This window comes from Tasmannia lanceolata, unplaced genomic scaffold (genome assembly GCF_043159265.1).
Source record: "Tasmannia lanceolata isolate RefF3 unplaced genomic scaffold, GAP_Taslan_0.1 ptg000011l, whole genome shotgun sequence".
Lineage (NCBI taxonomy): Eukaryota > Viridiplantae > Streptophyta > Magnoliopsida > Canellales > Winteraceae > Tasmannia > Tasmannia lanceolata.
In genome coordinates, this window is record NW_027518688.1 from 12905762 (window position 1) to 12918768 (window position 13007).

At 39.9% G+C, this 13007-nt stretch overlaps 1 protein-coding gene across 1 annotated transcript in view; it reads left to right on the forward strand.

Annotated features, from left to right (window-relative positions):
* Window positions 1–300: 300 nt before the first annotated feature.
* LOC143885890 (uncharacterized) overlaps window positions 301–13007 on the forward strand; it is a 56596-nt gene continuing 43889 nt past the window's right edge. The window contains exons 1-3 of the mRNA XM_077389931.1: window positions 301–609; window positions 742–1372; window positions 1690–2350. Coding sequence (XP_077246046.1) covers window positions 301–609; window positions 742–1372; window positions 1690–2350 — 1601 coding nt within the window. The remainder of the gene's footprint in view (window positions 610–741; window positions 1373–1689; window positions 2351–13007) is intronic.

Below are 13007 nucleotides of genomic sequence, written 5' to 3' on the forward strand. Positions count from 1 at the left end.
AAAAAGCAAAAACTCCAAAAAATGAAACCAGAGTGGGACTTGCTACTCAGAGATAAAGTTCAGAAACAATTGGATGTTGACTTCATACAAGTTGTTGAATACCCTGAATGGCTAGCCAACATAGTACCGGTGCCCAAAAAGGACAGAAAAGTCAGAATGTGTGTGGATTTCAGAGATCTGAACAAAGCAAGTCCGAAAGATGATTTTCCTTTGCCGCACATTGGCATCTTGGTGGACAACACAGCAGGCCATGCTCTCCTTTCATTTATGGATGGATTCTCAGGATACAACCAGATCAAAATGGCTCCTGAAGACATGATCAAGACGGCCTTCATCAATCAATGGGGGACATATTGTTACAGAGTTATGCCATTTGGACTCAAAAATACTGGAGCAACATATCAGAGAGCTGCTACCACTTTACTACATGACATGATACACAAAGAGGTCGAAGTATATGTTGATGACATCATCGTTAAAGCGAAGACCAGGGAAGAGCATGCAGGGGCATTGAGAAAGTTTTTCCAGCGAATTCAAAAGTTCAAGCTCCGTCTTAACCCGAATAAGTGTGTATTTGGGGTTACATCAGGAAAACTGCTGGGATTCTTGGTCAGCCAGAGAGGGATTGAAGTAGATCCACAGAAAATCAAAGCTATCCAAGAAATGGTGCCTCCAAAGACCGAGAAACAGATCCGTGGGTTCTTAGGCAAGGTTCAATACTTGAGAAGGTTCATTACACAGTTGACAACGACTTGTGAACCGATTTTCAAGCTCTTAAAGAAGAATGCTCCCAAGAAGTGGAATGAAGGGTGTCAAGAGGCTTTCGAGAAAATCAAGCAGTGTTTGGCTTTGTCACCAATCATACAAGGACAACTGATGTTGCTGTACTTGTCTGTTACTGACACATCGATGGGGTGTATGTTAGCGCAACAAGACCCGAAGTCGAACCGAGAAAGAGCCATTTACTACATCAGCAAGAAAATGTTGGAGTATGAGCAGAAGTACACCATCCTCGAAAAGACCTGTCTAGCACTGGTTTTTGCTACTCAGAAACTAAGGCATTATTTGTTATCGAATAGGGTTCTTCTACTCTCACGGATGGATCTATTGAAATATTTGTTTGAGAAGTCAGCCCTCACCGGAAGAACTGTCAGGTGGTTGCTGTTATTGTCTGAGTTCGATATCACTTATGTCACTCAGAAGTCAATTAAGGGGCGCGTGATAGCTGAACAGTTAGCTGATTCACCAACAGAAAATAATGAATTTTTGAAAGCAAAGTTTTCGGATGAGAAAATAATGACTGTGGAAGATGAAGTTCCAGACACAAAGTGGTTGATGTGCTTTGATGGAGCAGTCAACAATCGAGGCCAATGTGAGAGGCGGTGTTGGTGTCACCAAGAAAGGAGTATATCCCTATATCCATCAAACTTCAGTTCAAGTGCACAAACAATATGGCAGAATGCGAGGGGTGTATCGCAGGTTTGGAAGCAGCCATAGCCTTGCACATTCAGGACCTAGACGTATTTGGAGATTCAATTCTGAGCATCTGTCAAATCAACGGAAACTAGAAAACAAGAGAAGATAAGTTGATTCCATATAATACGTACCTACAGTCTTTGGTCAGAAAAGTCAGAAATATCACATTCACTCACCTATCTAGAACAAAGAATCATTTTGCTGATGCATTAGCTACTCAGGCTTCAATGCTTGATATTTCTGCAAGAATGGAGGTTCAACCATTAGAAGTAAGGCTTCAATGGGCCCCAGCGCATGTTAACGCCATTGAAATAGCAGCAAGGTGTCCAGATGGCAAGCATTGGTACACAGATATCAAATACTTCATCTCAGACAAAGGACATCCGTCGGAAGCTTCAGGAAAAAAGCGAAGGTCTCTTCAGAAATTGGCCTCTAACTTTATCATCTGTGGTGAGGAGTTGTACAGAAGGTCGTTCGATGGAATCCAACTTTTGTGTATAAATGAGGATCAAGCAGCTGAACTCGTAGAGCAAACGCACGAAGGAGTCTGTGGACCGCATATGAACGGAAAGATGCTGTCAAGGAAGATTCTCAGACTTGGGTATTATTGGCCGACAATGGAAGCAGATTGCTACGCCTATGTGAAGAAATGTCACAAGTGTCAGGTCTATGCCAATCTCATCCATGTACCACCTTCTCAGTTGCATTCTTTCACTTCACCGTGGCAGTTCTCGGTATGGGGAATAGACATCAGTGGGAAGATAAGTCCGAAGTCTTCTAATGGGCATGAGTATATCTTGGTTGCCATTAATTACTTCACAAAGTGGATAGAGGCTGCTTCGTATGCATCATTGACCTCGGCTTCTGTTGCAAAGTTCATCAAAGCAAATATTATTTGCAGATATGGAGTACCACATGAACTAATTTCAGACAATGGGTCCCATTTCAAGAAGGAGGTGGCGCGCCTGCGTGAGGAGTTTAAGATCAAGCATCATAAGTCTTCCCCCTATAGACCCCAAACAAACGGAGCTGTTGAGGCTGCTAACAAAAACATCAAAGTAATCATCAGCAAGATGATTGAGACTTACAAAGATTGGTCGAAGAAGCTCCCGTATGCTTTGTGGGCCTATAGGACGTTGTAGACACCCTCATTTTGCTACACTTTAACCAACAATAACATAATATATTGATCCGTGGAATTTCATTGGTAAAGTATGCATCCTCAAATTTTCTGAAAACCGAAATGATAAAGAGATGTACCTTGTGAGATGATTAGATCCGAAAAATTGAAAAATACCCTCATTGGTGAATTTAGTGTGTTAAATCCATGTGAGAGCCCCTCTATCATGGATTTATATGTTTTAGGTCATTAATATCTCGATCTGACTTTACGGATCATCAATCGGGACAAAATAAGCTAGGGTCACTTCACAGCTCGGGACCTGATTCCATTCCGAGACCCGATTTCCGTAAATTGTTAGATCAAGGGCAGATCTTAACCTGGGTGTCTTTCCTTACTAAGAATTTGTGATCATTTAGTCAAAATATGATCGATCAAGGTTAATCTCAAATTCAGATTAAACATTGTGTCACTTAATTGAGCAAACACCCAGTGAAAAATCACGGATCAATGTGGGTGAACGAGAGCCGTCGAAATAATTTAACCAAATTATCAACAACAGTGCTTTCAGTACTTTAATTGTTGTCAAAATTCATATTTCAAAGGTTAGGATCATTCATCAAAAATTGATTAAGTTGGTTGGATCAATCGAATCGTCAATTTGATCAACGGTTGGAAAAACGATTCGCTGTTAAAAACCGACAGCTCGCATTGGTCAAAAATTCAGAAAATAATATTTCTATGGCAACATTGGGCTTAAATGAAAGAGGAAAAATTAACAATTTTAACGGCGAAAGAATTATCGAAATCGGACTTCAAAATCTCCTGAAAACCGCATTTTTTGATTTTTACATTCAAAATATTTGAAAAATCTTTTACAAGATTCTAAGAGATTTGGAGGCATCATCTCGTCCATTCTTTCGATCGAAATTGATCTCAACCACCCAATCTTATTCTATATCATTGCAAAGATTTCAGGATATTTGGAAACCCGATCTCGCCCGTTCTTTCGATCACATGGAGATTGCAGTGAATCGCAACCATCCAAATCGTTGCCATTCTCTACAAAGGCAACCAAATTGGACATTTCCCTTACCTTGAAATTTGCTTCCAAAATCTACAAAGATTCCAAGGACAAATGGCATCATCTTGGACCTTGAATTGTTCCTAAATCTTTAGTACTTGATCCTGGCCGCATAAGTGCCTGCCACTTTTAACATAGCCATGGCTTAAATGGACGATGTCAAAGAAGAGGGAGAATATTCTAGAAAAATCCGATCTTGGCCATTCTTTTCCCTTCCTTTTTCCATCACTCAATCTCCACCCTACACCTCTAGGCCCTAATGATGGCAACCTGGCTCATCCCTCACCTATAAATACCCATGCTCTCTTCTTTCAAAAAAAAAAAGAAAAAAGAGGAAGAAGACTCAAAGAAAACTACTAGAGAAATCCTCCATATCCCCGCCTTCAAATCTTGTCCTATTCAAAGGATACCCAAAATCTCCATCACAGGTAGGTTCACTATTCTCAGATTTTTCCAAGATTATTTGATACTTTTTAATGTATTTTTGCATGATTTTTAGCATTTAATTGAATTTAATTCAATATTATATGTGTGTGCACAAAATCACGATCTACATGCGTGTTTCAATTCTGATTCGTCCCAAAATTTAATACACTGATCTATTTAAATAGACTAAAATAACCATGGATTGGATCGGACATTGAATCAAAGGATTTCGAAAATTTGAGTGATGAGTGGAATTTTATTTAAAATAATGGCTGAGAAATTACAAAATTCGAAAAAATAGCCATCTCAGGATGATCTATTTTTTGGAATTAAAATTTTTCTTGTGTTCATCATATCAGAACAAGATTAAAGGATATTTTCCGGAGTCGTAATTTCCTCGAAAATCGTGTTTTAAAAATTGAAAACTCTTCAAAAATATCTTTTCGACGAAGAAAAATAAAATATATACTAAATGGATTACAAAATTAATGAAATTTGGTGAGAAAATAAAATGGTACTGATACATTCTACCATAAAGTTTTAAGAATTTTTGGATTCTGTTTGATATATTATTTAATGCTTTCTTTGAAACTTATCAGATTTTGTGAGAATTGTTACTGACATCAGATCAACATTAAAATTCACAAAAGTTTTACAGTAGTCTTATATTTCATATTTATTTCTGGTGTAAAAGTTTTAATTTATTTGGATCTTGCTTCCTATGGGATGTAGTGTTAATTCATAATCTGGTCTGAAAATTGAAAAATCAGAAATTGATAGTAAATAGTTTCTAAAATTCATGAAAATCGTACAGCATGCTATTTTTACTTATATCTTACTACTGTAGAAATTTCAATGAATTTCAATTTCTATTTCTAGTAGTTTCTGTGTTATTTTTGCAATCTGGTGTCGTTATTGTTAAATCAAAATTAAATATGAGCTGAATGTAAAAATCTTCCAGTAAGCTACATCCCATCATGTCTTGCTGCTGTCGAAGTTTCAATTCATTTCGAATTCATTTGCAGTAATTTCACTTGTAAAATCACTCATATGGTTTAAAATTGATAAAATCCATTGAAAATTCGAAATTAATTAAAAATCATCATAAAGTTTCTAAAGAACCTAGAATTTTTGTCACATATTAATTCCTAAATCCATTGAAACAGAAATTTTAGGATCTTTAGATTTCCCTGGAAAAATGGCCAGTGCATCCATAATCGTATCCCTATTGCACTCGATCTTTGACAATTTGAACATTTAAGCTATAGCATGTTGTTGGCTCCGAGGTTACTGTCCACGAAAATCCTGAGATATGCCAGGCAATAAGATGCTATAACTTAAGTATTAAATTGCACAAGGAAAGAGCGCACGATTCCCTTCCTTGGATGTTATTCTAGGCCGAAATTGGTGAACCCTATAGCCATTGGTAATCCTTAAATGTCCAGAAACTTAAAATCCTTGAAATCTGAAATTCATTAACTTCAAGAACTTGAATCGATCTGTCTCGAGTCTTTCGGAACCATTGGATTATGGTTTTCGATATAAGAACCATTAGAGCCCAATTTAGGAACACTGGTGTCAGGTCGTGTCCTAGGTTTTAGGGAGTCTTAGGTTTTAGGGAGTCCTAGAGTTAGGAGTCCAGCCTCATCACGGACGCTTGCTATGGATAGCAACCGTACCATAGGTCTAGTTACACTAGTCGCCCAATCTTTCCTTAGAACAAGCCTAGTAAACTAGGATGTAGGCTAATCTGCATTAGTCTAAGGAATAACTTGCATTTAGATAAGAATCATATAACATCTTAGATGAAATCCTAGGATAATAAAATCCTCAACTTGAATTAAATAACTTCTCCTAAAACTGTTGAAACAGTCAATCCCGTCTAGGTCGGTGTCTTAGTCGAGTTAGGCATAAGTAGCTTAGCTTAAGTGCACCAAACTACGTCGACTCTGATCCCAGTGAGGCTTGGGTACGTAGGCAGCTTGGATGTCTGATGGCATACCAATCGCGAGTCGGCTCCACAACAAATTGTGGGGTTTTGTATATTAATTTTCTTGTGAATTCTTAATTAAATCACTTAGGACTTTCCATGAAATTAGAATTTTAGGAGAACTTTCACTTAGATTGAATCCAGACAAATTAAGAAATCAAGATACACATTTAGGATTCACATTGAAATTAGATTTTAGGATGCATGTCACATAGTTCGCACACTAACATAGAGTTAAATGAGCCATTTAAAAGAAATTCAAAAGAGTTAACTATTGGAATTGAACACCGATTATCGGGCAGGAATGGTGCATGTGGCGCATAACTCCCCATACCTTCCATTTTTGTAACCAGGTAGCGAGTCTAGATTTCTGTTTAATTATGGGTCATAGATCCCACATCTAGGTGGCGACTCTGTCGCTCTCTTTTGTGTGGAATTCGGATTGCCTTAGTGATCCCAAGTTCACATAAAAGATGAATTAAAATCAATAATAAAAATGCACACGCCAATCTCGTGGGTACGAGAAACCAAGAGAGAGTGTGGCGGCTTGCGCCCCACCCCTCTCGCAGGATCGGGTCCCACAGTTTGGCGACTCTGCTGGGGATCACCTAACTTCGTTACAATTTGAAAGGATAACTCATTTGAATTTAATTTAACTGGCTCATAAAAAACTCTATCTCTCATATACTTGTTAGATTAGTTTGTCTTGTTTTATTTTCTCATCACATCATACTCAAACTTAATCTATCAAAACCTGAAGGTATCATAGATTGCACAAACATATTGCACACACTTACATCACTTGCATCTAAACCCTTGCATCTCACATGCACACACGTCCCATTTTTGGAACCCGGAGTGTTATCTAGCATGATTGACTGGGATTTCATCACCTGGTGCCTCTGTGCTAGAGAAGCATTCCACCCTTACCCTAGCACCTTTATGGTGCGTAAACAGATCTTTTGTTCACGTACTGATACGCCGGACACTGGTACAGTATATTGAACACGGATTCGCGCTAAGGGAACTCTTGGCCTTACCCCTAGATTAACCCACACATGCATGTAGTATACGAACACATGTGCATCACGTGTGTAAGCCTAGCTTAGGATATCCTGCCCATTTGTGTCTAGATTAGGCCGTAGTCCATCTTCCAATAGCTACGATCGGTCCTAGATACACAAACAAAGTCATGAGTCGAGATCCTATCTCCACTCCGCTAGATTAGGGTTAGGGTTGATGCCTTCAGGTAGCACTGATAAAATGTGTGAAGATTAAAAACTTTCCCTTTGGGGTTAGGATATAATTCCCATCATTTCCAAAGATCTCATAGGATTAGTCATTCATGATCTATCCGTTAAAAGCAATCTTATGCTATCTCATCTCATCTCTTGATCGTACGTCTGTCAATATTCCATCATGTGATTCGATCATGTATTCATACTTTCCTTTACTGGCAGGAACTTATCCCAATCTCGTGTTCATATAACCCTGATCATTCTTGTATTCTTTCTCCTGGCTTACAGGCATCATGTCTACTCGTACAATTCTTGATTGGATCCGTGGTATATTAAGAGAATCCCATATCTATGCCATAAGTGAGCAAGAGAAAAATCTCTTCGGCTATGTGGCGACCATTAAGCTCGATTGGGGATTACTCTATGCCGCATCAGAGTGTTGGGATCCCAATCATCATGTCTTCCGTTTTGGCAACCAAGAGATGTGTCCCACCTTTGAAGAATGGTGTGCCTTATTGGAATATCCTGTGGATGGCCCTCTAGTGAAGCCATCCTGTGTTCCAGATTATCGTCCTTTGTTCCTTCGCTTAATGAATAATCCAGATGAATCCATGAACTCTTTCATGAAAGGCCAAGAGGTGTCCATGCAGCAACTAATTGACATTTATCCTCCTATTGGACACATTGGTGCTGTTGATATTCAAAAAGCCCGACGTCGCGCTTTGAGATTCTGCTCCTTCGCCAGGCTCTTCACTGTTCAGCCTTCTCGCTTTGCGTCAGCTGTTCTTTTGGATCTCGTGGATCAATTGGATCGGGGCGCCAATCCAATTGCTACTATGCTTCCAGAAACCTTCAATGGATTGGGTGATATGGCTCGTCTTCGTGCCGGCTCAGGTCCAGGCTCTTATGTTCGCTCCTTTGTTGGTTCTTTCTCAGGATGTCCTGCATTACTTCAGGTGTGGTTGTGCCACAAGCTAAAAATTGCAGCTCCTGTCCATTTTAATCATACGCTGTACACCTTCAGCGAATGGCGTCATGATGTTTCTTTCGATCATAAAAGCGATTGGGTTGAATGGCTAAATTCTCACCGACAAGATCAGATTTATTGGCAAATTCCTGGAATCCAAGAAGCTGTCTTCAACACCGGAGAAGCTAACTACGTTCGCCTTCTTGGTCTGAAAAAGACTTCCTTTTATGTTCCTGCCAGGATCCTGCGTCAGTATGGAAGGGAGCAATCTATTGTGCCTCCCCTTCGTCATTTTTATCCGCCTGAGGATCTCAAGCCCAAGATTGTCAAAGCCGTTTCATCTGCTTGGGATGTCAGAATCATCAAACCTTTAGAGTCAGCTGAGCAAGATTGTCGTCCAAAGAAGAAGTCTAAAAAGAATGCTTAGTTCCATGTTTAATCTTATCCGTTTATCTTTGAAATAATGAATCCTGTACTTAGGCTTTAATGATTGATCAATAAAGTTCATCTTTCTCTCTCATTATCTTGGTCTATGTGTGCATCATTGTCTACTTCTTTCTGATTTTAAAATATGTCTTTCAAATATTTCAGGGCAGTAAACACCATAGCTAACCCCACTACTCCTTGGGTTCGGATCTCTTCACGATTGGAGAGGAATTCTGTATCCCTGCCACCTTCTCTGAGAACCCCAGCATCTCCTTCTTTCTCATCCTCATCCTCGCCAATGGCAGACAACCAAGTCGGTCTTCCACCCGCTGCTATTACCGATACCCTCACCTTGATTCTCCAGCAACTTCAAGAGCTCAAAGAAGAGAACCGAGTTATCAAGGCTCAACTTTCTGAGAAGTTGGGGCCGTCGTTGTCCAAAGATAAAGGGCCTATGCACCATGCAGCTACTTCAGCCGCACCTGCCCAGCCAGCATTCATCACTATCCCCGATAAAGCCGAAGAAGATTTGGAAAAAGAGCAGTACAACGAGGATCGCAATAGGCCTTCTCAGTCCGTGGTTGATAAGACAGTTATGGAGAAATTAGAAAGTCTTGCCAGGAAAGTTCAAGACATCCAGTTTCAAGACCAGGGTGGTTTCAATCCAAGTGATCTTACGCTGTTTCCCGAAATTCGTCTCCCTGCCAATTTTCAAATGCCAGATTTCGACAAATATGATGGTGTGGGTTGTCCAATCACCCATTTACAGATGTTTACCATCATGTGTCAGCCTCAAGGCGTTATCTCCTGAGCAAATGGCTCAATTGTTCCCGGTTTCCCTAACCAAGGTCGCTAGAAGGTGGTTCATGGTCCTAGACAAGACTCGTTATAGGACATGGAAAGACATCGGTGAGCAATTCATCAGGCAGTTCAAATATGACGATGGGACAGAAATTACTAGAAAGGATTTGGAAAGGACCAAGCAAGATTCGAGGGAATCTTTTCTAATTTTTGTGAAGAGATGGAGAAGACTACCAGCTCAGATGATGGAGCGCCCTTCTGAGGAAGAGCAGGTCCAGATAATCATGAAAAATATTTTCCCCCAGCTCCAGTATCACATGTCGTTGCAGTATTATCCGGACTTCAAACACTTTATCGTGGCAGGCACCCAAATAGAGGAGGCTATGGCTCAAGGTGTATTCAACCGCAGTAACCCGAATACAAGAGAATTCAGGAAGTCTCCATCAGCTGAAATTAATAACCTTTCCCGCTCCAAGCCTCAGCCTTCAAAACCTCAGAACCCCATGGTGATGGACTATACCCAACCTGCTGTCGCACCTCGACCACAGGCCCAGACAGAATTTACCCCTCTCCCTCTTCCACCATCTGAGATACTCAAGAGTGTCTAGCCTCAGGTCGCATAACCTTACCCGACATTAGAATTCTTCCTAATCCTTTACCAGCAAATTGGCAAACAGATCAACGCTGTGAATACCATAGAAATTCCGGCCTTCTCACTGATAATTGCATTGCCCTAAAATTCAGAATCCAGAGGTTGCTTGACAATACATGCCTTGTGTTCGAGCCAAGACCCGATACTACCAATAACCCATTACCGAATCGTGCAGTACTTCCGCCAGCCGATCGCAATGCTTAGATATCTGAGGGTTCAAAGGTGCACAGGTCCGGTTGCAATGAAAAGAATCAGAAGTTGAAAGTACCAGTTGTGAGCCAGCTTTCGCCGAGCCTCCGAAGCTGGACAGTTGCAGCATTTAAAGTTTTAGTCATTTACTATTTTATGTTGAGTCAGTCATCATGGTCAGTACAATTGTTGAGTCCGGTCTTACGGTTCAAGGTCAATGCCTAGTCCATGGCAAGTTATCTTTTGCTTTCCTTTTATTTAGAGTTGTGAATCCTGAGCATGTTCAGGATAGGTCGTCAGATGTAATAGCTTTTTCTTTAAATAAAATTTCAGTTCCAATAGTTCACTTGTGTCTATTTCTTAAGTGTGCTTCTGATCTTAAAATAAGACTCCCTCCTCAAATGAGGACAAAATTGACGAAACTCCACTTGAGTCACAACAATTACTTGAACAAGAGGAGGAGCGTCAATCTCAGCCTTTCAAAGATGAAATTGAAGTGGTAAACATTGGCACTGAAACTTTGATTCAGTGAATGCCGATTAAAAGTACATTACCCTCTGAAGAGTGTGAAGAATTGATAAACTTATTTCAAGAATAAGAAGATTGTCTAGAAAAGCTACAACCGATACCAGGAGCAAGACATAGATAGAAAGCTCAAAGAGAATGAAGAAAGTGAGAAGACATATGCTATACAAGGGGCATAGAGTGGAAACAACTTTTATATTTCCAATCAATAACCTTGGTTCTCAAATTCATAACATGAAGCCAACAAATTCAAGATAAGAAGTTCAAGAGCAAAGCATTGAAAAGTGATCATCAGATATCAAGAGTTACAAATTCATAGATGGAGGATGTTAAAGAACAAGTTTCGCTCTATGAAAGTCGAAAGCGCATATTAGAATCTTGAAAGAAGAAGATCCATTATCTCTTACCTGGAAATGCCGTCAAACTTCGAAAAAAAAAAGAAACAATAATAAAGAGAACTCATCAACCTAGATCAATTCCAAACCTGAACATTGGAAGGCCTCCTTTGGCCGAACAAATCCCAGAATCATAACCCGATGTCAAAAGAATACCGGTTTGCAAACCCTTCAAGCCTGAATGAAATTTTCTTGAAAACCCATCAAACTAGGGGCATCCGCCCCGAACTACGCGAGACCTGATCCCTACACTGGGGTACATAGGCAGCTCGATTAAACCGAGTTCGGTCGATTCAAAAAAAAAAAGAGAAAAGAAATTCAATCGTTCCAAAAAAGAAGAAGATGGACAAGTTCCAAAAGAAGAGATGCCAATCATTCTAGAAAGAAATTAAAAAAAAGAAAAAAATCAATTAACCTTCAAACAACTTATCTTCAAACTAGGGGCATTCGCTCTGAACTACGCACGACCTGATTCCTACTCGGGGATACGTAGGCAACCTGTTCACAGGTTCGGTCGAAATCTTTGTTAAACCTTAAGCCATTCTTTGAAAAGCCCTATCCTACCTATAAAGTCCTTCTGGTGTTCAGAACTAATGATCTAGGTCCCGAGACACAATAAGTAATAAAAAAAAATGATGAAAAAAAAAGAACGGAGTTTGAAGATCTGCTAGACTGAAAACCTGAAAGGGCGGTCTAGGCAAAATTTAAGATCATTCCCCTGCTAAGTTGAAAACCCGAAAGGGCGGCTTAGGCAAAAGCTAAGGGGATAGCTTGCTGGATCGAAAACCTAGAAAGGTGGTTCAGGCAAAAGTTAAGGCTAGCACGGTCCGCCAAGTTAAAAACCCCGAAGAGGTGACTTGGTCACGGTAAGAGAACCATTATAAGAAGGCTACAGTCGGTATCAAGACTGAAGATCAATTGAAGTTCAAGCAAATTCAAGTGACATCCTCAAAACTGGGGGCATTGAAGCTAAACAATCTTAGGGGTCGTAATTAAATCCTTGAGGCATTACTGTTTTAAGGAAGAAGTCCAGTGTTTACCAATTGGAAAAAAAAACATTCCTCGAAATGATAGACTTACCAAATAAAACGTTAACTAAGTCAGAAGCATTACTGTGTCTGTCAGTGTAGTTAGTAAATCTTTGTCATCCTATATTCACTCCTTCAGAGCTGCTCAATCCTTTGAGTAGTGCCTTTTATCTAAGTTTCCTCTTTATAAAGAGTCAATCGTCGTTCTTATGTCCAAATGATGCAACTATCTTGGTGAAGGAGGCCCGGCCTCGGCAGCTCCCTGCGATCGTATGAAAGAGCTCGGTAATCTAGTCAAGCAGCTTTATTTCAAAAAAGATCAACTCAGAAAAATTCAGAAGTAGAAACATCAGAAAGCCCAGCTTCCGTAAAAGGTCGTACCCCAGGAAGGTACCTTAAGCTTGGAAGAGCCTGAGATGCAATGGTGGTTGAGCCAATTTCTCAAAAAGATGAACCATTAAAATTCAGAATCTCCTTCCAGTTAGTTAAATACTATCCTGGTCAAGAAATGTTTATCTAAACACCTGTCAAGAGGCAAATCCCACTTTTCCATGATTATATCCAAGAGAGCCGTTGTTCTGGATTACCAATCTCAAAAATCTTGTTCAAGGTTTCAGTTATCAAAATCCCCAGAAGACAAGACCAGCAGTCTCTTTGAGAAAGATCTTGTTGAAGTTTCATAAAAGTGTC